Below are 20,274 nucleotides of genomic sequence, written 5' to 3' on the forward strand. Positions count from 1 at the left end.
TCGAGTATGCCGCGCGTGGCGAAGCGTAGCTGCAGCGTTGGAAGAATGTTGGATAATCGCTGACGTGTGCCTGATGGATGATGCATCATGTACACAGTATCAGATCCGTCCTTACTTACATTGGCATTGGCTGTTTGGTGTCTCTCACAGTAATTCGGGCCACGGTACGTCTCTCCGAGGTGTGCAGTCCAAGAGGGGAATTGACGCTATGTACTTCTCCGTACGTGGGAAATATTGGGTAGTTAAGCGCTCGTTCAAAGAGTTGTTATAATCAGAAGGTCGTTTGCTTTTACTATTATCCTGCGATCGAGATGGCGACTTTGAAAGCCCAAGCACGGAAGAACATGATCTGAAAATTCTCGAATAAGGCAAGCATTTGATCCTGCTGTCAGATTAGATACCACGGGCAAGTCTTTTCCACGGCTACCTTGGTGCTAATCTCAGAGCCGTAGATTTTCTACTTGCCCGTCAATGAACCTTACAAAATAGGACAGTGATATGCCAGATGAAGTTTTCTGTAAAGTTTTCAAGAAGTCTCTACGCTTGGGCTTTCTAGATATTGACTGTATGATAGAAACGCTTCTGATAGTGAAAAGGGATTACCGAGGAAAAGAGGCCATGGTAGAAACTCACTCAGTGTCCCTTTGGAAATAATTCATGTGGTGCGATTATGGCAGCATCCGACATGTAATGCCGCACCGAAATTCTCGAGGACGAGGCTGTAAATCTGTCAATGACTCTAGCCTAGTGTTCAACTCAAGTCGTAGTGCCGAGGGCGCAAGGCCATTTGGCCAGTGACCAGTCGTCCATTCTTTGGGCCAGTCATTTCTGGAGGAGAACTATCTTTATCTGCGCCTTCGCGTATTATTACATACCGTGCTCTTGGGTGGAGTGATGCAATTAAAATATCCAAAGCTTGAAGAATGTCATGTGGACTTTTAATGTCAACTTTCGGGCCGGCCAGAAGCTTGCTTAAGGGTTTGAATGCAACACAGCTGAGTCCTAGGAGTGTTTACAGAAGTTAGGGAACTCTAGATGTGGAAGAGAGGCGGAGAGAAGGGTTGAGGTCTCCTAGAAACATGTTGATATGCGTTAGCAATATTGCTGTACGATAGTGACATGTTATACATACTTCTCTTTCCATGATTATCTATTCCCTGTCTTACAATGACACTGTGCCCTGCAATCAGGAGCAATTTAGCGTCTAGGATCGAGGTCACGTCTCTCGCTTACGGAAAGCAATGTTTTTGCCACCGTGGCCATGACACTGCCTTTGTTATAAGCACAACTCGACCATGCCATGGCGCTCAATTTGAAAGATGAAAGAATAAAAGAAGGCCATATTCCGATCGATAAAAACTCCACACGACCTACAATGGGTGCCAAAACAGATTTACCAGTCTACTACGATTCTGAACCGTCAAGTCAACCGCCACGATATGCCGACAAGCTGTCTACACAAACTCAGTTTGCATCACCTGCAGATGCTAAGGTAAAGAGGATACATCAAATGTCAGAACCTCAGCATCATGAGATTGTGTCGGCAGCTACTGTTTCTGCGGTCCTTGCTTCACCATATGACGATCTGGACGCTCAAAGACGAGCCCATCGCAAAAGAAGGACACTTCGCGAGAGATGGAGAGATTTCAGAGAAAGGAACTTCTTCGTAGAAATGAGGAAGGATGAGGCATATGGAAGTGCGGCGGAATGGAATGTGCAGGGCGCCAGAATAGCAGGCGGTCAAGCAACACCGTGCCGGCATCAAAGAGCTGAAAGGAAGTGAAGATGAGATGAAGCGTCAAGATTATGCGGGTAACGCACCCAAATTGGCTATAACTTGGGCAACTGGAATGAGCTGTTGCTATTACAAATGTCATCTCGGGTGGTGTGAGGTTTCTTGGACCGTAGGCGAGCTCCAAGACCTTTGAATGAGGGGCAGTGGCGGGGCAAGTGTGAGCTTTGTGCTATATCGTGCCAGACTACGGCCATCTCCGACGCTTGTCAACGGCATCGACTACTGCCATGTTCCGAGGCTCTTGAACATGCGATGGCTCTCACAGTTCAGGCCTGCTTCAAGTTTCCTTCACCACAACACCGGTATCTGAACATACGCCAAGAGCCACCATGGCAGTACAGACAGCGCAAGGGCTCACGCCCGAACAGGTCGCATTCTTCAACGAGAATGGCTATCTGCTGATACCAGAGGCACTTTCTCAAGATACTGTGAAGCTGTTGCTGGAAGATATAAATACGATGTTGAACGAATTTTCGCTGGACGACCATCCTATGACAAAGTTCTCGACGGGTGGTGACGATGGTGCAGACCATGTAGGCGATTCATATTTCCTTGAATCTGGAGACAAGGCACGGTTTTTCTTTGAAGAGGGTAAGTAAAGCTGGTCGCATTGTGGTGGGTATTACTGTTGACACAAATAAGATGCCTTTGATAAGTCCGGGAACTTGACCAAACCCAAACATCTCGCTATCAACAAGATCGGACACTATCTCCACGAGTTATCGCCTTCTTTTTGCGCCATTTCACTGTCAGAGCGCAACGCTGCCATCGCGAAGTCCCTTTCATTCCGCGACCCACGCGTACTTCAGTCCATGGTCATCTGCAAACAACCTGAGATTGGTGGAGCAGTACCGCCACATCAAGATAGCACGTTCTTGTATACCGATCCACCAAGTGCAGTCGGCTTCTGGTATGCGCTAGAGGATGCGACAAAGGAAAACGGATGTTTGAGCTTCGCGGCGGGTAGTCATCGACGAGCTGCGATTGAGAAGCGTTTTGTAAGGACGGGTGAGGCAGGCAAAGAGGGAACAGGCTTCATTGAAAATGATGGGGCGAGGTTTCCTAAGGGTCTGGAAACCGAATTCAATGGCTCGACGAATAAGGAGAAGGACTACGAAGTTGTCGAGAAGGACGAGGTTTACACCATGGGCGAGGTCAAAGCCGGTACCCTGGTTCTCATCCACGGCAACATCTTGCACAAAAGTGAAAAGAACACGAGTGGGAAAAGTCGCAACATCTATACCTTCCACGTCATCGAAGGTGACCAAAAGTACGACCAAAAGAACTGGCTGCAACCGCCTGCTCAAGGATTCTCGCGGTTGTATCAGGAGAAGGCTGTGGATGATGCGAGTACAAGCCACCGACTCGCGAAGGACTGGTGAAAGCTAGATATATAGATAACCAACTATGTTTTACTCTGTACGCAGAGACCAATACCCCCGAGCACGAATGCCATGCCTATCCAAGTGTCTGTCATGTATTAGCTTTCAATGAATACTTTCATATGAGTATGGCTGACCTCTACTTATGACCTTCTTCTCTGCCCACCATTCCCCTAAAACTGTGAAGAGGAATGCCAGAGAATTGGTGATGGGCACAGTAAGGCTCAGCTCCGCCTTGCCAATCAAGATGAAGAACCATACACTACCAGTAACATTCAACAAGAGGGGCACTGCATAAGCTGGCCGACTCAATACACCAATTACAGCATACCATATGCCTAGTACTTTTCTTTGTATCCATGAATTGTTCGGTTCGGTAAGGGATGATCGCTGGGGAGGCGTGTAATTCCTAGGTTGTATGTGCATCAGGCATTGGGTAGACAAGCTCCAGAGACAGGACTCACATAGCGGCCTTCCGCATAAAGGGTGTAGTTAGACCCCAACACACACCCACTACACTCAAGATTAGTCACATGCTCTTTTACTACGAATGGACTGGCAGAGGTGACATACCCATTAGAAACCCCAAGATCCAGCGGAAGACGGAAGGCTGGGCCTCGTTGAGAACTGGCATATCAGGATCCATCACGATGCAGCGAAGTGGCAAACTCCGGTCTTGGTTCAAGAGAAGAGTATGAACGACTTCATGAGGCAATTGTCTCACACGATGCGTACCGTGTTCCGCGAACTTCAGCACGCGATGATGTTGCTACCTAGACTGTGCCGATCCATGTGGTCTGTGCACCGCAACAACACCATGGATTTCGATTTCATCTATCTTTGCGTCCAACGCTGATCATGCCATCGCGCAGTCTCGGCTGCCATGCTGTCTTGAGCCAACACAAGGTATCAGACACTGATTGATGTTGGCCTCATCACCAGAGATCATTTACCCAAAGGAGACCTCGCTAAGCTGACCGAATAACTCCGTGAGAGCTGCCAAGGTCGTCGCTATACAGGTTACATTTATTCCGCTTCTGTTCCGCAACTACTGAACTGCAGTTCTCGATTGTCAATACCCAGTTGCATGGACTCGGTGTTGCGGGGGATACGGCGTTGTGGCCCTGACAGGCCGTTTCCGGCGAAAAGACATCCTAAATCGCGCGCCTGGGCCGAACGTACAAGCATGCAACGTCAATTCAAGCTGGGTAAACTCGTGCCTATTTCATTGGGTATGAGGAACCTGTCTGCCGCCGAATACAAGGATGCACCTGCCAGAACTATCTTAGACCAGAGCAATATGATGTGGCGCAAGTGAGCTATCCGGTGGGTCTTGAAGGGCTATGAACCGGACATCTACCTATCAGGAGAGACACTGGTTATCGTATGTGAGATAGAGAATGTCCATTATCTCTTCGTGGGACTGCATGGATAATGCTCGATCGAGCGGATAGTGCATATTGCTCGGCTCCTCGATCTTGCTCCATGATTTCTAACTTCCAAAGTTGGATTTGCAGCCTGTTCCACTGACAGACGATCAATCCCGATAGTTTTCGACACTGATATGTTAATCAGCCTGTGAGGCATTTCGTGGTCCAATGAGACCGCTCACTTTGTTCTAATGAGCCACTTTTTGCCACAAGCGCATGCCATTTCAAAGAGACAGCGGTACGGAGGGGTTCGCGCGTACCGCGAGGATGAGCTAACATAGGCTACCTGGGTAATGACGGGGCCTATTTCGCCTGTACTAACAAGCCACAAAGTTCTATCATGCCGTGTTTCCGTATTAGCTTAAATAGCTGAATATCTCTCGAGTCTAGATACACTGGATATACGGCAAGATGCCACGGGATCAACGACCGAACTGTTGGACCCCAGAAATAACCTCGCCATTCAGTTAGCCGTGAATTCAAGGTTGCTGATCACTTGTGCTTTACCTAAGAATCCAAACCAGTGCTTCCATATACAGCCCGAGCATTGTGTAAGTTGCAACTACACCCCCAAAGTCCACAGCCAATATGCGAATTGCAAATCACTCGAGGGATTTGGTAACATTTAAGAACACCTGCCTGTTATCATACTTATAACAGCTGCCGCACGTATAAAGTTCAAAGGTACAGCCGTTCTCATGTCTATTTGATATCATTGCAACTTTGACGATGCACCACTGAAGGATCGGCCTCTATCCAACCCATACTACAATCAGGATTCAGACATGAGCTATAGTAAGAAGAGTTGTTCTCTGGAAAATGAAGTGCCACCTGTTTGTATCAAATAAGGATTTTGGCCCTTCCTCCTTCTACTGGACTGTGCAAATCTTCGATCGCTGGCTATGGTCTAGGCAGCTAAACGTGTCAGTTGAAAGAAGGTACGCTACCGAATCTCCAATTCGAGGGATTTACCACTGGATGATCAGCTCTGCTACAGGCCCTAGACTCAACTTTTGGCCTGAAATTTGGCGTATCCCGTCCTGCTTTTTATCGCTCCGCCACAGGGTCCAAGCCACAGGGTTGGGCCACAGCCTTTTCATACAAATCTTGTATATCACCAGTCATAACGACTCACCTCTGTCTTGTGCGGAAGTTGGCGATTTATACCGTAATGGCACAATCTCTCCTTCTCGGGCGCACGTCGAGCATGAGTACCATGCACGAACAGCGGCAACCGAGTCAGCTTTTTCAATGGACCTAAGTTCGCGAATCGTCTCAGCCTGCAAAAGCATTAATCTTGCGCTAAAATAAAGTCGCATGACGATCATTTTAGCCTCATCTCAATCTGCTTCATCGAGCAAGCGAGCAAGTACAAAAGGTCAACATTTCATGTTCGCCTATCGCTTAAGCCTACGCAAGCACATCAACTAAGGCTCATCTGAAAGGCACAAGTGGGAGCGATCAGTGAAAAACTTCAAAAAAGTATGAAGGTAGCTCACAAACTGCTTTAGTCAATATCGCATGAAAACGTAGATGATAAAGAGAACGTCTCCCGAAACTCTGGTCTCATGAAATTTCATCCCACTATCGCAAAACTCATCATCCTGTTCCCACCATAACCGTTATCTTACGGATGTCGGTTGTTTACGTGCGCTGTCGTCAATCATCTGTTGAATTTCAAAAAAACTGGACATGATGACAAAATTGAGCGATAAACTTGTTCGAGCTATCCCCAACTCACCCTATGCATCCGTTGCTCGGGCATCAGTTAGCAGATGCACCATATAGGCATGCTGAGCTGGCTCAAAATAATGTTCATTTGGGTCTCGCTTCAAGGTCTGCATACTGCTACAGGCGCTCGGCAAAACACAGATGCTTATGAACATGTCATCACCAAAGCAGCGCCCTTTCTTCCACCAATGGCTTGTACACAATGCTCGGGAGCGATGAAGTGTGCGGCACATATGCATTAGCTGCATTCGAGGTAAACCTCATTGCGACTTTTTCTATTCCACATTCAGGTCAGGGCTAAGATGTATAACCGTATTGATCCATTTACCTCTCAAAGACTTGAAAATTGCCATGATCGAATCTTTCGGTAGCAGGCAGCCGTTGTAGTGGCTTGCTCGGCTATTCTTGTGGGGTTCATCACTGAACACCCGGTGGCGCCTGTGATTAGTGCTCTCGACTACGGCATGACCGAGAGGTACTTGATGAAGACTAGTGAAAATTAAGAGGCTATCTAGGTCATCAACGTCATTGGAACCATTCTGTGCTTAGGGATCCACTTTAAACCAGTCAACTGAGCGGGGGTGAACACCTGTAGCGGGAGGCCTGCCATCTCTAGATCACCACCGCACCGCATAGCTTCCCAAGATCTTCACACTAGGTGTACAGAGATCATGTGTCGGGTGTTCTTGCGCACGGTTTTGCGAGGCTGAAGTGCTTGGCCCAGTTCCACTCATCAACTTATAGGGCATCCTGTACCTTGGTCGTGGGTCAGTCTACCGATAAGAAAAATAGATTTCGGCAGTCTTCTTCCAGGATGGTGTGCGCAGAGAATTGAGGCAAGACATAGAATTAGCATTCCAAATACTGAGTTGGCCGACCATGAAGATCGCGAAGCATTTGTTGCTCGTGGCTGTGTAACTCAGACTCACGTGGAAGATCACCAGAATCGAGCAGGTTTCTTAGGATTTGTTTGCTTTCCAAGTAGTCTGTAGTCTGGACAGGCGTATAGCATGGGGATGCACGGAAGCTCAGAATGGTGGCCTCGATGCATTGGTGCGATGGGTTTTCCCCACCATAGCGTTGAACTTGATTTGCTGGCCCTTGCAAGTGAGATCATTTCTCATGATCCACCTCAGTCAGTCTCAGAGAATGGTTGACATTTCACTTGCACCGATCAACTGATCATCGGTGCCAGACTACGGTACTGTTACTACAGATGGTGGCTTCCCATGGCGTAAGTTGTTCGTCACATCATGGCCCCTGATTAGGATGACAATTATGACACCAACGTCGACAACCATAAGAGGATTATTTGGAGTAGTTCATGTTGCGTCGAATCATCCACAGAACGCCCCTTAGTGTCTCATACAGGTTACCAATAGAAGGCGGGAGACTTGCTCCTGGTGGCCATTTCGCCTTTTTGAAACTTTCATACATATGAGATACAAGTTACGATACGTGAGACTCCTCCGGCGAGAATAATTGAACGGGCCATGAGGCGATTGCGCCATACTTCGCGAATGAGTAATGACTTAGGTAGCGTTGCTGTGGTAAAATGTAGGGTAAGCTATTGCGAATGGAGGTCGTGAAAAGAGGAGCAATGTTAGCGCTGTCGATCTGGATGTCTTATTTCCTGAGCTAGGGCGATTGGAGGTTAGTGATCCATAGTAAACATTGGGCCGATCGGTCATGTGAAGTCACGTGATTCATCCAAACAGACCTCATGCGAACTACAGCTCTAATGCGCTGCCGTTCACCACACAACACACCGCGGCACTCCCACTGAGTAGTACCGCTAGTTGCATCGGCCAAAGCCTCGCAAGCTCCCGATGTCAAGTTTCCGAGGTCAGCCCGCAGGGATCATGATGAAGATCTTTGTTCCGCTCAGGTGGATTTTTCACTAGTCTCATTCTAGTATCGAATTCTCTTACCTGTATCTTTCTCGTTTATTCGTCCTGTCATTTCGCTTCACTGATTACTTACAATTCTTAACGGATGTTCGTGGGCTGGTGGCCTGCTTGCGGCATGTATGAAATTTGCATTCCAGACTCTCGGTAAAATTGGGTGGCAGGTCCGCGATGATACCGGTACGTCCAACACTGAGCGACTGCAAGACTTTCGAAACGCTGACCCTGGAAAGTTTGTATAGCGACTTTCAGGTTTCGTATCTCCAAACCACTGTGAGGCCGCCTTTACAAAATTTCTGCCAGGGCGACCCTCCGTGTGCAAAAAGAGTTGCAGGCTGTTGACAAAGAAGGCAGACAAGTCAATTGTTGTGTAACAGGAACATGCGGCTGGGCAACGCACGCGAGAATGTAACCTAGACTAGTAAATGGTGGCTGCATCCGGTATGCACCAATCTTCGTTGCGCATTGCCCGACCACCCCAGATTTTCGAACTCGGACACTTGGTACTCTGGACGGTGCGAACGCCTCAAAATTCCCTGAAACATAAGGGCTGTGGCTTAGGACATCGTCCATTCCGCCCTGATTCGCTAAATATGGCTGGAATGCGTCTACACATGAAGAGGCTGGCAGGAACTCTGCCCATCTGGGACGCAACAGTATATATCGAGTAGACAGGTTTGTTTAGCATGTTTGTCTCCTGCATCATTGGCGCATCACAGAGTTGTTCCTACATACTCTACACTACTTTGCATCCTTACCTGCAAGGTACAAGTACACGTTACATTCACCGCGTTCTCTCGCCTCTCACCGCCAATACTTGCTGTTTACAACCACGCTGCTACCAGCTACCTGGTCACATACATACACACACACACACACACACACACGGACACGTGAAAGTTGCACTTCATGGTATCGCTACTTCGCACAATTTTGGACATGCCATTACCGATGCGGCAGATCAGCGACAAAGAGATGGGAGTGGCCGACCTGGACCAACTCTTTGAGGAGTATGTTGAAACAGAATTTCTACAGCAGCTCCATACCACGGCCGACCAGTCCAGCTCTGATGATCTTGCGGATCTCTTTGAACTTCCTCTGTCGAATGAGAGCGACCTATTTGGCACCTCGTCTTCGCCTATGCTCAATCGGGACACAGCGGATGCTTGGCATAAGGCTCTCCAGAAGTGCGAACAAAACCCAACGTCATCCGTGCCTGATAGTTCCACCTCTTTTTACATTCATTCGAAAGGTAAAGAATCTCTCAGCGACTCAGAATTGTTGAGTTTTGAGGATATTTTCGAGTTGGACCGGGACTTGAACCAGTTGCGTTCCATTTCCCAGCCTTCCACACCCCGACCCCACACCCCTCGAACAGTCAAAAAGGCCGTGTCATTCAACGACCGCACGGCTCCCCGTGGTATTCAAAAGTTACCCAAAAAGTCTGCATCCACATCATTCACCAAGATGATGCAGCCTTCGTACTACCGGACGCCAATCCCGGAAGTCTGGTCTCGCAAGATGGACACCACGAACTCAATTCACCTGCAAGCACCACCAAATGACCTAACATCGCCTCCTCCATCTGCAAGAATTGTCCAGCATGAGAACAGTAACGGCTTCTTCGCTCAGGATCACCAGCCTTATGGAACCGACCGCTCGCCCCTCGACAACACTGACCCACACACACCAAACATGGATTTTGTCAACTACCAGTTAACACCGCAAGCTTCTCCTGCCATTGGTATATCTGCACACAGCAATAGTTCTTTCCACGACAGCATGGGGTTGACCTATAGCTCCTCAGTGTCAAGCGCGGCTCTCTCCGCCATGCACACTCCTCCTCCTTCTGCCCGCTTACCCATGACAACATGGGGTCCTGATACATCGCCCACTCTCGAATTCGGATTCTCGACATCGCCTGATTTTTGCAACACTAAGACGGCCAATTGGTTTGACGACTCGACTCATCACTCTGGATCCAACTTCCGCGAGTCAGGCACGCGATCATCAAGCCAGAATATGGGCCTCGCTGCACCAATGAGCGACCTAGGAATTTCATGCGATACTGCAGCCTTTGGAGATTTCGGTGCTGTAGGCCTCGGCGTCAGTGTGGGCGAGACTACCATGCCCGGTGCTCCAGCCTCGTCTTTCGACATGGCCGGTTACACAACCATGTACACGCCACCGCAGCAAAACATTGTCAACATTGGTCATCGACCATTGTCACGAACACCGTCACCCACTCCGCAACCCCGCTTCCATCGTCGCAGACCATCTGGGCAGTCGCATTCACATCATCATCGCGCAAGCCATTCGAGCACAGCGTCAAGCCGTCGCAAATCGAGCAATGGGTCGCAATCATCTTCACGACAACCATCAACAGGTGGATCGGGCTTCGTCAACTTCACCCCGGACGACAGCCGCAAAATCCTCACTGGTGTCGCACCAAGCGGGAGCAGCAAGACCAAAGCGCGCCGCGAGAAAGAAGCCGCCGACAAAAGGCGCAAGCTCAGCCAGGCCGCCATGAAAGCCGTCATGGAGGCTGGTGGGGACATTGACAGTCTTAGAAGACTGGAACGAGAGGGATTGCTGATGCTGGAAAGCTAGATTGACACGTCTCACATTGCTTGTTTCCCAATTCCCGGGGTGTTTACTTCCTACATAGTTCTAAGGATAGATCTGATACCTGCGTGTTTTCTAATTACAGGTGCACAAGAGTACTAAATGGTACCAAACATATCAGTAAGGGGAAGTAATGTGCACATAGTATGAAATGAATATCTATTAATTCTCCATCCACTTCATTCATTTATTCTTTGTGCAAGTGACACACAAATGCTGACAGCCACTTCTGTTACTTGGGCGACTGCTACAGACCGCACATTCAAGCATGGCTCATTGGCCCCCGCTCATGGAGTTATAACGACATTTCTTTGTTCTCAACACACAGCACGCCTGAGGCGCATGTACTAAAATCGAAGGCCAATAGGCGGCCGCCCTGACGGAACGGGATTTCCGCGTACCGTACACATGACTCATTTCGGAAGCTGGCGATGCCCGGGTGGACGTCGGGAGATGTTCAATGCACTCCCGTTCGGGGGAGTGGGTCTAGATCTGTTCGATAGATACCATTTCGATGCTTCGTAGTCTAACATACCGTTCGACGACCTCCCTGTTCCTCACCCACCAGCCTCAAGCTCCAGCCGGCCAAGTACGGCTTCGACTATGCCCTTGGCTCCGATACCCGTATCTACACCGCCCAGACTCTGTTCTTCGGCTTCGAGCTCCACTGCTCCCTCGTAGACTTTGACAATCATGTCTTCGTCAACTTTGGTTCCGCAGGCAACTAGTCCCCTGATTAGGGTGCTAACACGAGTAATTTCCCGCATAACAGCAGGCTCAATATCGTCGTTCTGACTCGAATAGAGGGTCTCGGTTACACTCTCATCGAGCCGATTAATACCAATCTCTTTTGGGTCTGCGGTTGTAGTGATGTGTTTGGAGATGAAGATGTAGCCATTGACACCAAGGATAACATCGATCTCTCCAGCAGCCGTGTTGAGTGTGAATACTTGTCTTCGTGACCGGACTACACCACCTCTTCGTGAAAGTATACCCCCGCCCGCACCAGTCAGACTCGTGAATAGGCCGTTTCGTAATTTGCCATATTTTAGCGATCGTGTGTGCAAAGACGCAGTGTTGTCTTGATGTAGCGACTGCACTTCGGCGACCAGCAAATCGCCTTCTGAGAAAAAAGTTCGTATGTTCAACTCGTCCACTGCTGTTCTCCTTCGCAAGATACCACCTGGCAGATTGATGCTGCTCAATGGCAAATTCGCAAGCATGGGCGCCGCAATATCCACACTCCATTTCTTCGTCTGCACGCTCACAATTCTTCCTATCACCAAATCGCCAATTTCAGGCTGATAGCGCGCACGAAGTGGTTGCACTGAGAGCAGCTTATTGGTCTTGTGCAGGTGGCCTGCGACAGTTGAAATGATGGTGCTCGAGTCTGGAGGTACGTAGGTACCGTGGCCACGCATCCATTGCGGATCTGAGGTGATGTGCTCGCCAGGAGTGACGATAGACTTCGTATCTGTGGACATTGGAACATCATCGTCGGACATGTCGACATCGGAATCGTCTGGTTGTGCATCGCGACGAGGTGGAAGCAATGCGCTGGGTGGAAGGATGGAAACTGGCATGATGGTGTCAGGCGCTTTTAAACGGCCGCGGCTCGGCCTACAACACTTCCGACGGTTTAGCACGTAACTGCTGGAGAACTAAGTTCTTGTGGGGGTATTGCAATCGTCTATTTGGCGGGTCGTGTTTGGTTGCTGGTCGCAAGTTTGATGGAGCTCTTGAAATTATTTTGGCGGGGATTGAAGCTTCCATGACGATCCTTGTCTACTCTAACCACTTTCAGTCTAGCTCGGCGCGTCAACTCCATAGCAAGTCGCGGCCATACTTCGACGTCATCTCGTGGACTAATAGACGCGCTACATCGAACTGACTTCCTCCGTTCAGCGTGTTTCATTGTTAACAGCAGCTTCGTATCGCGATTATCGTAATGTCATCAGATATTCCATCTGCCAGCATCACCCACTTCAATGAACCGTTCATTTCTGCCCTTGATGCTGCTGCCCCTGTCAACGTCCTCGATGACCCTAACTACTACGCCCGCTATCCGCGGTCTCTTCTTACAGTATCCAACACGGGTAGTTTCATGACAGGAACTGGATCAGCTATCTACGAAGCTCTGAACCCGCTCTTAAGAGAGGCACATCAGGAGCTCATTCTTGTCACATGTTTTTGGGCACGTTCAGCATCACTTGAATCGCTGAATGCTGTCCTGCGGAGTCTATCGGACAAAGCAGTCAGGAGAGGAACAGACAAAATCCGTGTTCGGCTATGTTTCTCATCATCGTCCTTGTTTCAGAAACTTTTTCACACCCAATCTGCCACTGGACAAGCCTATCCGATGGCAGTATGGGTAAAAAAGCTTGGATTACCAGATCCCTCTGAGCTTGGAGGCCTGGACATCAGGATCAAATCCATATTCATGCTCCCTTTTAGCGTTATGCACCCCAAATTCGTGGTCATTGATCGAAAAACAGTAATCCTGCCGAGCTGCAACATCAGCTGGGAAGAATGGTTCGAGGGTGCTTTTGTTCTAGGTGGGCCTGTTGTGGAGCAGTTTGTGAGATTCTATCACAGATTTTGGGATCAGCGAGAGGAAGGTCCTGCGCTCCCTAGCAGCAATGAACCCAATGCGATTCAGATCGTCGAGCAAGGCGCGCTCAAGTCTCTTGTTCAGGTCGAATTTGGCCACGTACAAACTGTTTTCCTTCCTAGTCCGCATCGAAGAAACCCCCATTTCAGCTTCTTTGCATCCTCCGATGCTGTCGTTGCACCTCCCACACCACTCAACACATTTGTGCTGACTCTTTTTGCAAAAGCGGAAAGGAGCATCCGTATCCAAACGCCAAATGTTACCGCACCACCTGTACTTTCAGCTTTACTCAAAGCTTTGGCACGAGGTGTAGATGTACAAATCTTGACTTCAGAGCGGCTTATGATACTTGAACAGCTCGTCACAGCCGGGACAACAACCTCTCGTTGTATCCAAACACTAATTAAGCGTTACCGATCAATTACGTCATCAAACTCACAACGACCCCAAAGCGACGAGGAAGCCGCAATTGCAAGTACCAGGCCAGGGCGTCTCCAGGTCGCGTACTTTGAGCCCATCGGTGGGTCAAAGAAAAGAGGACAAGAAGGTGGTGAACCACAACAGAGTCATCTCAAGATGACGATTGTCGACAATGAAGTGCTTGTGTTAGGGTCTGGAAATCTCGACCGTGCCAGCTGGTTCACAAGTCAAGAGCTAGGCGTGGCATTTTTCCATTCAGGGGTGGTCAAGAGCGTAGCAAATGCTGTGGATATCGGTATGGAGGGCCGAAGCAAACTTTTATTCGACAGCGAAAGCATGCAATGATGAACAGTCATGTTCGCTTCCAGCAAACGCATGATCCTGCGACTCAAACATGGGAACAAAAAGTGAGGTTGGTGTCCGACTTTGTGTACATGCTAGCGAATAAGATAAAAGGCATCTTACCTTTTTTAATATGAAATTTAATGTTGTTTACACGTGGTTTCCACTAAACTAGGGCATAATTGTCTCTATTAATGCTAATGATAGCCCCGTGGGATTTACGTTGTGTATTCTTCGTACCAAGAATACAAGTTATATACTCAACACCGTCACAAAGCTGCGAAAAATGTCTGAAAAGCTGTCTACTAATGAGATACCAAGCAAATGTGGCTTGCAGATACCCACCATCATTCCCCTCCACTACAGTTTCAATGCAACTGGCAGTGAACCGTAGTATTTGGTCCACGAACCCGCATTACAGCCCCGAACTCGTCCATTTGCGACTCTCGAATACTCTAAGTCATCAAAAGCACAACGCGCAACAGTCGCACATTCTGGAACCCAAGCATATTAGAAGTCAACCCATACAAGCTGCCTCTGCACAAACATCTGTGTTCCAATCCCTCAAATCTATCACTGATCGGCTTTCGCAGGTCTTTCCCGGCATGTCTTCACGACTGTCCTAGTAGAAGGGTATTTTTTGGGCTGGGTGCGACAGTGCGAGTTGATATCATCATCATCATCATCATCATCATCATCATCATCATCATCATTATCAAGTGTGGAGTAACTCCCAGTTATAAAATAAGTCTACTTACCCTTGGACCAAGTCATGGGTCTTGCTTGAAGTGTGGTTAGATACATTGAAGGTTATGAGCTGTTGCGAGGAAGCAACATAGATGTAGTGGACTCAGGACTACGATGCAGTGCTTGTTAGTGGTGTATGGTATCCTCTTGAGTGAGAACCTCAATGCGGAGTGAACATGGTTTGGGGAGATGAACAAGTGAAAAGTTTCAGAGTGTTGAATTTCATGACCATGAACTACCATTAGCTCGTGACGCCAAACTCCTTGGACACTATGAGTCCATCTCATGGTCGATGCAAGTTTTGCCAGTATATCTAGTCGTCGACATCCATGGCCTCGACGCCACCGCCAACCTTCATCTTCAGTTTCCTCTTGCTCTTCGTCTTGGGTAGCGTCTCCTCTAGATCGCTATCCAACTCGCTCTCCTCAGCCGCAATCTCCTTTCTCCTAGCCGCAACCTTGTCCTTGACCTTCTGCAGATCAACCTCCATCTCCTCCTCCTCAACTGCCTCCTTGGCAAACCTCTCACTCGGCGGAAGCAAGTGTTGGTTCTCCTCGACCAGCTTCCTATCCTCCTCGCGCTGCCTCTGCTTGTTGCCGCGCATGCGCGTCTTGTAGAATGCGCGCTCCCTTCGTGCCCTAATCTCAGATACCCTCGACATGGCCTTGAGCGTAGTCTGAATAAGGTCGCGATTGTAGCGGACGGGAATATTGCGACGCTGGGCGAAGGTGAGGGTGCTGTCGACGGTCATTTCCTTGCCGTGTGCGCGACGGAAGGATTTTGTCCAGGCGAGTTTGCGCGGGTTACGCTTCATTTTGAAGTTCTTGTGGCATTTCGATTTGCAGAAGCGGAATGCTTTTGCGTCGTTGCGGACTGTGGCTGAATGTCAGGATTTTTGTTTCTTCTCATGGTACAAAGTGGTACAATTTGTCTGGTAGAAGGACGCGGGAACGGAGGGGAAACGCACCAAAGGTTATACCCTTGGACGGGTACACTGGCGCCGAACAGAAGTAACACGTCTCGATTCTCATGGTGTCCGGTTTGCGCGAGGATGAACCGCGGCTTGAGAGAGGTGAATTTTGTTGATTGAGGTTGCCCGCTCGAACGCCATATTCTGGAAAATTGTAGCGGCTCGCCAAGATTTCGTGCACTGACCGCCTTTAACAGGGCGAATCAGACGATCCCGCGACCGCGGTAGCCTTTATTTTTCCCTCCCGAGGCTGCGCTGCACGACGACGGTGCCATTCACTCACTCGGGTTATACTTCATCGTAGACACATGTCGATACCAGTTCCAGCGGCACAACCTCCTCCTACAACCTCATATCCTGTGCCGCAGCAGCAGCAACAGCAGCAGCCTCAAGAGAAACAGAAAATGTCCGCTTGGGTGTGGATCGCTGGTGCGGGTGCAGCGGCTTTCTTCGTATGACTCTCCCTGCTTCATGGTTTGCAGGATTTTGAGTAGTAGCTGGATTCGATGTTGGGATGATTGTATAGCAGTTCAACGAATGTATGCTAACCATCATCTGATAGGGTCGTGCAGCACTTGTCGCACTACGACGATCAGGCGGTGGCGCTGGAGCACTCGGACGAAGTTACTACAAGGGTGGTTTTGAGCCCAAGATGACACGGAGAGAAGCTGCTCTCATATTGGAAATGCCGTATGTCGTTCCCCGTTGAGAACAAACACGGAATTCGACATCACAATGACTAATGACGTATAGCGAGCGGGGCATCACCAAAGAACTTCTGCGAAAGAAGCATCGGTCACTCATGCTTCTGAACCATCCTGATCGAGGCGGCAGCCCGTACCTTGCGACCAAGGTGAACGAAGCAAAAGAACTGTTGGAAAAGGAAGTAAAATAGACGAGAAGAGGAGGAACTGTATACCAAGAATCTTGTATTATATTACGACATGATATCGCAGCATCAGCATGGCGTTGCAGTGAACAATGATATGTCAGGCGGTTTGCCTGGATAGAGAACGACCACTCCCAGCCATCTTTCGGTTAGAGTTGATTTGTACTTGCTATTTGGTAATCTACCAGCTTTCATTTCGTGACACAAGTTGCATCGGTACTATTGCTGACCCTTGAGATTGATCTACCTTGTTAGATATACTTGCTAAAACCAGAGCGGGAAGTCATGCTTTCGGTCCACAACCCCAGAACTGCATATCGGTTTCACTAAAATATGTCCAGTCAGCTCTTGTTGAAGGACGATGCATACATCAAGTAGCGACAAGTAGACGAGCGAAAGCATCAGATGGTAATCCGTCCTAACATGTTGCATGCGATATCGAGCAATTGGTAGGCTACTACATTCCTCTTGCAGGGTCTGTGGACAGTGGTGTAGGGACAGATTTGATACTAGACGATCCAGGCGAACTGCTCCAATGTGAGGTTCATAGTCGAGCTGAAATTACCCCTGATTGATCACACCCAGCTGTGGCAGTGTGTAGGCATTCTCGGGTTGATTTTATTTTATTTGAGATATTGGCTCACTACAAGAACCATGAACCAAAGTAAGATGCCAACTCTGAAAGTTCTTGGTATTGTAGATTGGCATTATCAAAATACGGTACAACTCTCAGGGGATTTCTTCGCCAGAAGGTTCTGTGTGGGAATGGTTGGCACAGTACTCTCTGTGGCGCAGCGTCAGGGAGGTTGGCCGTGGTCAGCGCAGCAGCACTGAAACAGTCCATACATAGTAAGTGAGTATATTATACTTTGTATAGCAAGTGTTCAATGACGTATTCCCACCGATAGATTGAAGGGCAACTCCCAAGTGGGTCACATTGAGCATTCTCAATCTCCTCAACCTTGTTGTGGAAGCAACCATGCGCTCTTGGTATGAAGCACGTGACCCAGTCGGTGTTTTTCCAGCCGTCGGCCCCGATTTCAAACGACACTCAATACATCGGCAGTTGCAATGCTGACGTGAAAACACAACTGCCGACCTTCTCAGAGCCCACAAGACTCTCGTTATCGCCTCGCGCAAGGCCTCAGCTCTAATGCTCACGACAGTCGACAGTCGGCAGTTCAAAATAGTATACGCCGTGGAATACTGAAGTTGTACCTGTTGGCTACGGGCACAACGTGAGTAAGTATGCGACAGTTTTGATCCATGCGGTCATGATTACTTTCAGCTTGACCAATGAAGACAAAGGCGATAGATTGGCTGCATCTGGACGACCAAGACGTGAGACACAAATATGCCCTGGTGCGCGATGTTCACAATGCCCATGTCAACAACGTGCTAACCCGCGGTACACCCCGGAATTTGCTCCCCGCGATGAGCCCAAGCCTTAGGTCAAGACCCTAAGAAAAGCCACCGACCCACCTCGAGTCATGTTAAGCCTCAAATGCGAACTGCCGACACACTTGATATCTGACACGATGCAATGTGCTGCCGAAATCGAAGCCAGACCGAGTCTCCAGTGACGCTGTCACCGGGAGGGCTTGCACACATAGCCCTATCGCAGCACTCATTTATATAGTTGCATACGCCCCAGACAGAAAATGTAGTGCTTGTCTCATAAAATACCTGGACACCGGATCGTGAATTTTGATTGAAGTCAGGCATCATGCTCACCAACGAGATCCTTCCATTACTTGTGCAGTATTGGCCTTTGATTCTCGCCTCCCTCACAGCAGCATACCTGCTGAACAATCAGTACTGGAAAGGTCTGAACAAGTACCCAGGGCACCCGTTGGCTGGATGGAGTAACTGGTGGCGAGTATGGGATGTCAAGAAGAGGAACCATCAATGGACCACGATAGCTCTTCATCGCAAACACGGAGACATCGTGCGGTTAGGGCCGAATGTGCTTTCTTTTGCAGACCCTAAAGCGATCAAGCAGATCTATGGATTAAACAAGGGCGTTGTTAAGGTGCGTTGGTACGAGCAAGCATCTTATCACAATGGCTGACTTTTTCAAGTCCGACTTCTACCCCGTGCAAGGCGCTATTGCGAAAGGTCGGCTTCTACTCTCACTTTTCTCCACCACTGATGAGGACTTCCACGCAAAATACCGTCGATGTGTCAACAATGCTTTCGCTATGAGCTCGCTCGTCAACTACGAGCCACTCGTGACCTCGACTCTAACCTATTGGCTGGATAGAACGGAAGAGTTGTATGCCTCGACGGGCAAAAGCTGCAACTTCAGCCAGTGGTTACAGTTTTTTGCTTTTGATGTCGTAGGAGAATTGACCTGGAGCAAACGTCTAGGGTTCGTCCAAAACAATGGTGATGTCGACAACATCGTCAAATTCTTGGAACAGTTCCTTGACTATGTTGCACCAATTGGCCAAATGCCCATCCTAGATACATTCTTATGGAAAAACCCCATCCTTCTCCTCGCCCAGCGCATTGGTCTCGACAAGCGCATGCATCCTGTCACCCAGTTCGTGATCACACGATCCAAGGAGCGAGCCCAGCAAGTTGAAAAGATCAAGCGATTCGGTCTTTCAGACGACGAGAAGGCGAACCCCCGTGGTATCGACCTCCTCTCGAAGTTTGCACAAGCCAGCCATGACCATGAGTTCATGGACGACAATCGCATTCTTTCCACGTGCGCATCCATGGTTTTCGCCGGCTCAGAAACAACTGCTATCTCGCTCTCTACCGTCTTCTACATGCTTCTCAAGCACCCTCGCGTCTACCAAAAACTCATGCAAGAACTCGACACTGCCGTCGCCGAAGGCGCCATTGAAGATCGCGCCGACAAGACCGTCTCATGGCCCGAGGCTCAAAAACTTTCTTATCTGGACGCAGTCATCCAGGAATCGTTCCGTATTCACCCCGCTCCCGGCCTTATTCTCGAACGCGTAGTTCCTCCGCAAGGCATGCAGATCTGTGATGAATTCATCCCCGGCGGCACAATCGTCGGATGCAATGCATGGGTTCTGCATCGCCGCCCCGAAGTCTTTGGCGTAGACGTTGACACGTTCCGTCCTGAGCGCTGGATCGACGCCTCGCCGGAAAATCTCAAGGAAATGAAGGGTACAATGCTGCAGTTTGGTGCGGGCGCTAGGACATGCATTGGCAAGAATGTTAGCTTGTTGGAACTGTATAAGCTTGTTCCGAGCTTTTTGAGGAGATTCGAGGTATGTTTTTTCCATGTCATGAGGCGAAGTATGAGAGAGTGGTTAAGCTAATTGTCATCAGATTGAGCTGGAGCATCTTGGCGCAGAGTGGCAAACTCATAACGCGTGGTTTGTCGGGCAGAGAAATTTTAACACTCGGTTCAGGCCACGGAGGGCTTAGAGGAATGAGTTGTTATA

The 20,274-nt window shown here is 49.0% G+C and overlaps 9 protein-coding genes across 9 annotated transcripts; 6 read left to right on the plus strand and 3 right to left on the minus strand.

Annotated features, from left to right (window-relative positions):
• Window positions 1-1,300: 1,300 nt before the first annotated feature.
• Window positions 1,301-1,783, plus strand: IAQ61_011516 (uncharacterized protein; the record flags this gene model as incomplete). Its single annotated transcript, XM_066099237.1, has 1 exon — window positions 1,301-1,783. The coding sequence occupies one exon, from the start codon at window positions 1,301-1,303 to the stop codon at window positions 1,781-1,783; it is 483 nt and encodes a 160-aa protein (XP_065950756.1).
• Window positions 1,784-2,124: 341 nt separating this feature from the next.
• IAQ61_011517 (uncharacterized protein) lies at window positions 2,125-3,177 on the plus strand (the record flags this gene model as incomplete). Its single annotated transcript, XM_066099238.1, has 2 exons — window positions 2,125-2,386; window positions 2,438-3,177. 2 exons carry the CDS (start codon window positions 2,125-2,127, stop codon window positions 3,175-3,177), a joined length of 1,002 nt encoding a protein of 333 aa, XP_065950757.1.
• Window positions 3,178-3,200: 23 nt separating this feature from the next.
• Window positions 3,201-3,823, minus strand: IAQ61_011518 (uncharacterized protein; the record flags this gene model as incomplete). The annotated part of the gene is made up of 4 exons (XM_066099239.1): window positions 3,201-3,265; window positions 3,315-3,586; window positions 3,642-3,690; window positions 3,751-3,823. 4 exons carry the CDS (start codon window positions 3,821-3,823, stop codon window positions 3,201-3,203), a joined length of 459 nt encoding a protein of 152 aa, XP_065950758.1.
• A 5,331-nt stretch (window positions 3,824-9,154) lies between these two features.
• Window positions 9,155-10,855, plus strand: IAQ61_011519 (uncharacterized protein; the record flags this gene model as incomplete). Its single annotated transcript, XM_003844038.1, has 1 exon — window positions 9,155-10,855. The coding sequence occupies one exon, from the start codon at window positions 9,155-9,157 to the stop codon at window positions 10,853-10,855; it is 1,701 nt and encodes a 566-aa protein (XP_003844086.1).
• A 572-nt stretch (window positions 10,856-11,427) lies between these two features.
• IAQ61_011520 (uncharacterized protein) lies at window positions 11,428-12,453 on the minus strand (the record flags this gene model as incomplete). Its single annotated transcript, XM_003844039.1, has 1 exon — window positions 11,428-12,453. One exon carries the CDS (start codon window positions 12,451-12,453, stop codon window positions 11,428-11,430), a length of 1,026 nt encoding a protein of 341 aa, XP_003844087.1.
• Window positions 12,454-12,818: 365 nt separating this feature from the next.
• IAQ61_011521 (uncharacterized protein) lies at window positions 12,819-14,246 on the plus strand (the record flags this gene model as incomplete). Its single annotated transcript, XM_003844040.1, has 1 exon — window positions 12,819-14,246. One exon carries the CDS (start codon window positions 12,819-12,821, stop codon window positions 14,244-14,246), a length of 1,428 nt encoding a protein of 475 aa, XP_003844088.1.
• Window positions 14,247-15,188: 942 nt separating this feature from the next.
• Window positions 15,189-16,073, minus strand: RLP24 (ATPase-activating ribosome biosynthesis protein). Its single transcript, XM_066099240.1, has 2 exons — window positions 15,958-16,073; window positions 15,189-15,863 (listed from the first exon to the last, which is right to left on the minus strand). Exons 1-2 carry the CDS (start codon window positions 16,019-16,021, stop codon window positions 15,304-15,306), a joined length of 624 nt encoding a protein of 207 aa, XP_065950759.1. The 5' UTR covers window positions 16,022-16,073; the 3' UTR covers window positions 15,189-15,303.
• Window positions 16,074-16,195: 122 nt separating this feature from the next.
• On the plus strand, window positions 16,196-17,052 carry PAM18 (mitochondrial import inner membrane translocase subunit TIM14). The gene is made up of 3 exons (XM_003844042.2): window positions 16,196-16,412; window positions 16,523-16,650; window positions 16,714-17,052. The coding sequence occupies exons 1-3, from the start codon at window positions 16,269-16,271 to the stop codon at window positions 16,853-16,855; spliced, it is 414 nt and encodes a 137-aa protein (XP_003844090.1). The 5' UTR covers window positions 16,196-16,268; the 3' UTR covers window positions 16,856-17,052.
• Window positions 17,053-18,431: 1,379 nt separating this feature from the next.
• IAQ61_011524 (uncharacterized protein) lies at window positions 18,432-20,257 on the plus strand (the record flags this gene model as incomplete). Its single annotated transcript, XM_003844044.2, has 3 exons — window positions 18,432-18,881; window positions 18,931-20,097; window positions 20,159-20,257. Exons 1-3 carry the CDS (start codon window positions 18,576-18,578, stop codon window positions 20,255-20,257), a joined length of 1,572 nt encoding a protein of 523 aa, XP_003844092.2. The 5' UTR covers window positions 18,432-18,575.
• Window positions 20,258-20,274: the final 17 nt, after the last annotated feature.

Source organism: Plenodomus lingam, assembly GCF_022343315.1.
Source record: "Plenodomus lingam strain CAN1 chromosome Unknown scaffold_20, whole genome shotgun sequence".
NCBI lineage: Eukaryota > Fungi > Ascomycota > Dothideomycetes > Pleosporales > Leptosphaeriaceae > Plenodomus > Plenodomus lingam.

Bases quoted from the DNA above. Each gene is read 5' to 3' on its own strand.
- PAM18 (XM_003844042.2), top strand. From the start codon at position 16,269: ATGTCGATACCAGTTCCAGCGGCACAACCTCCTCCTACAACCTCATAT. The intron at 16,413-16,522 runs GTATGACTCTCC...ATCATCTGATAG, and splicing joins CGGGTGCAGCGGCTTTCTTC to GGTCGTGCAGCACTTGTCGC. The intron at 16,651-16,713 runs GTATGTCGTTCC...AATGACGTATAG, and splicing joins GCTCTCATATTGGAAATGCC to CGAGCGGGGCATCACCAAAG.
- RLP24 (XM_066099240.1), bottom strand. From the start codon at position 16,021: ATGAGAATCGAGACGTGTTACTTCTGTTCGGCGCCAGTGTACCCGTCC. The intron at 15,864-15,957 runs GTGCGTTTCCCC...ATTCAGCCACAG, and splicing joins GTCCAAGGGTATAACCTTTG to TCCGCAACGACGCAAAAGCA.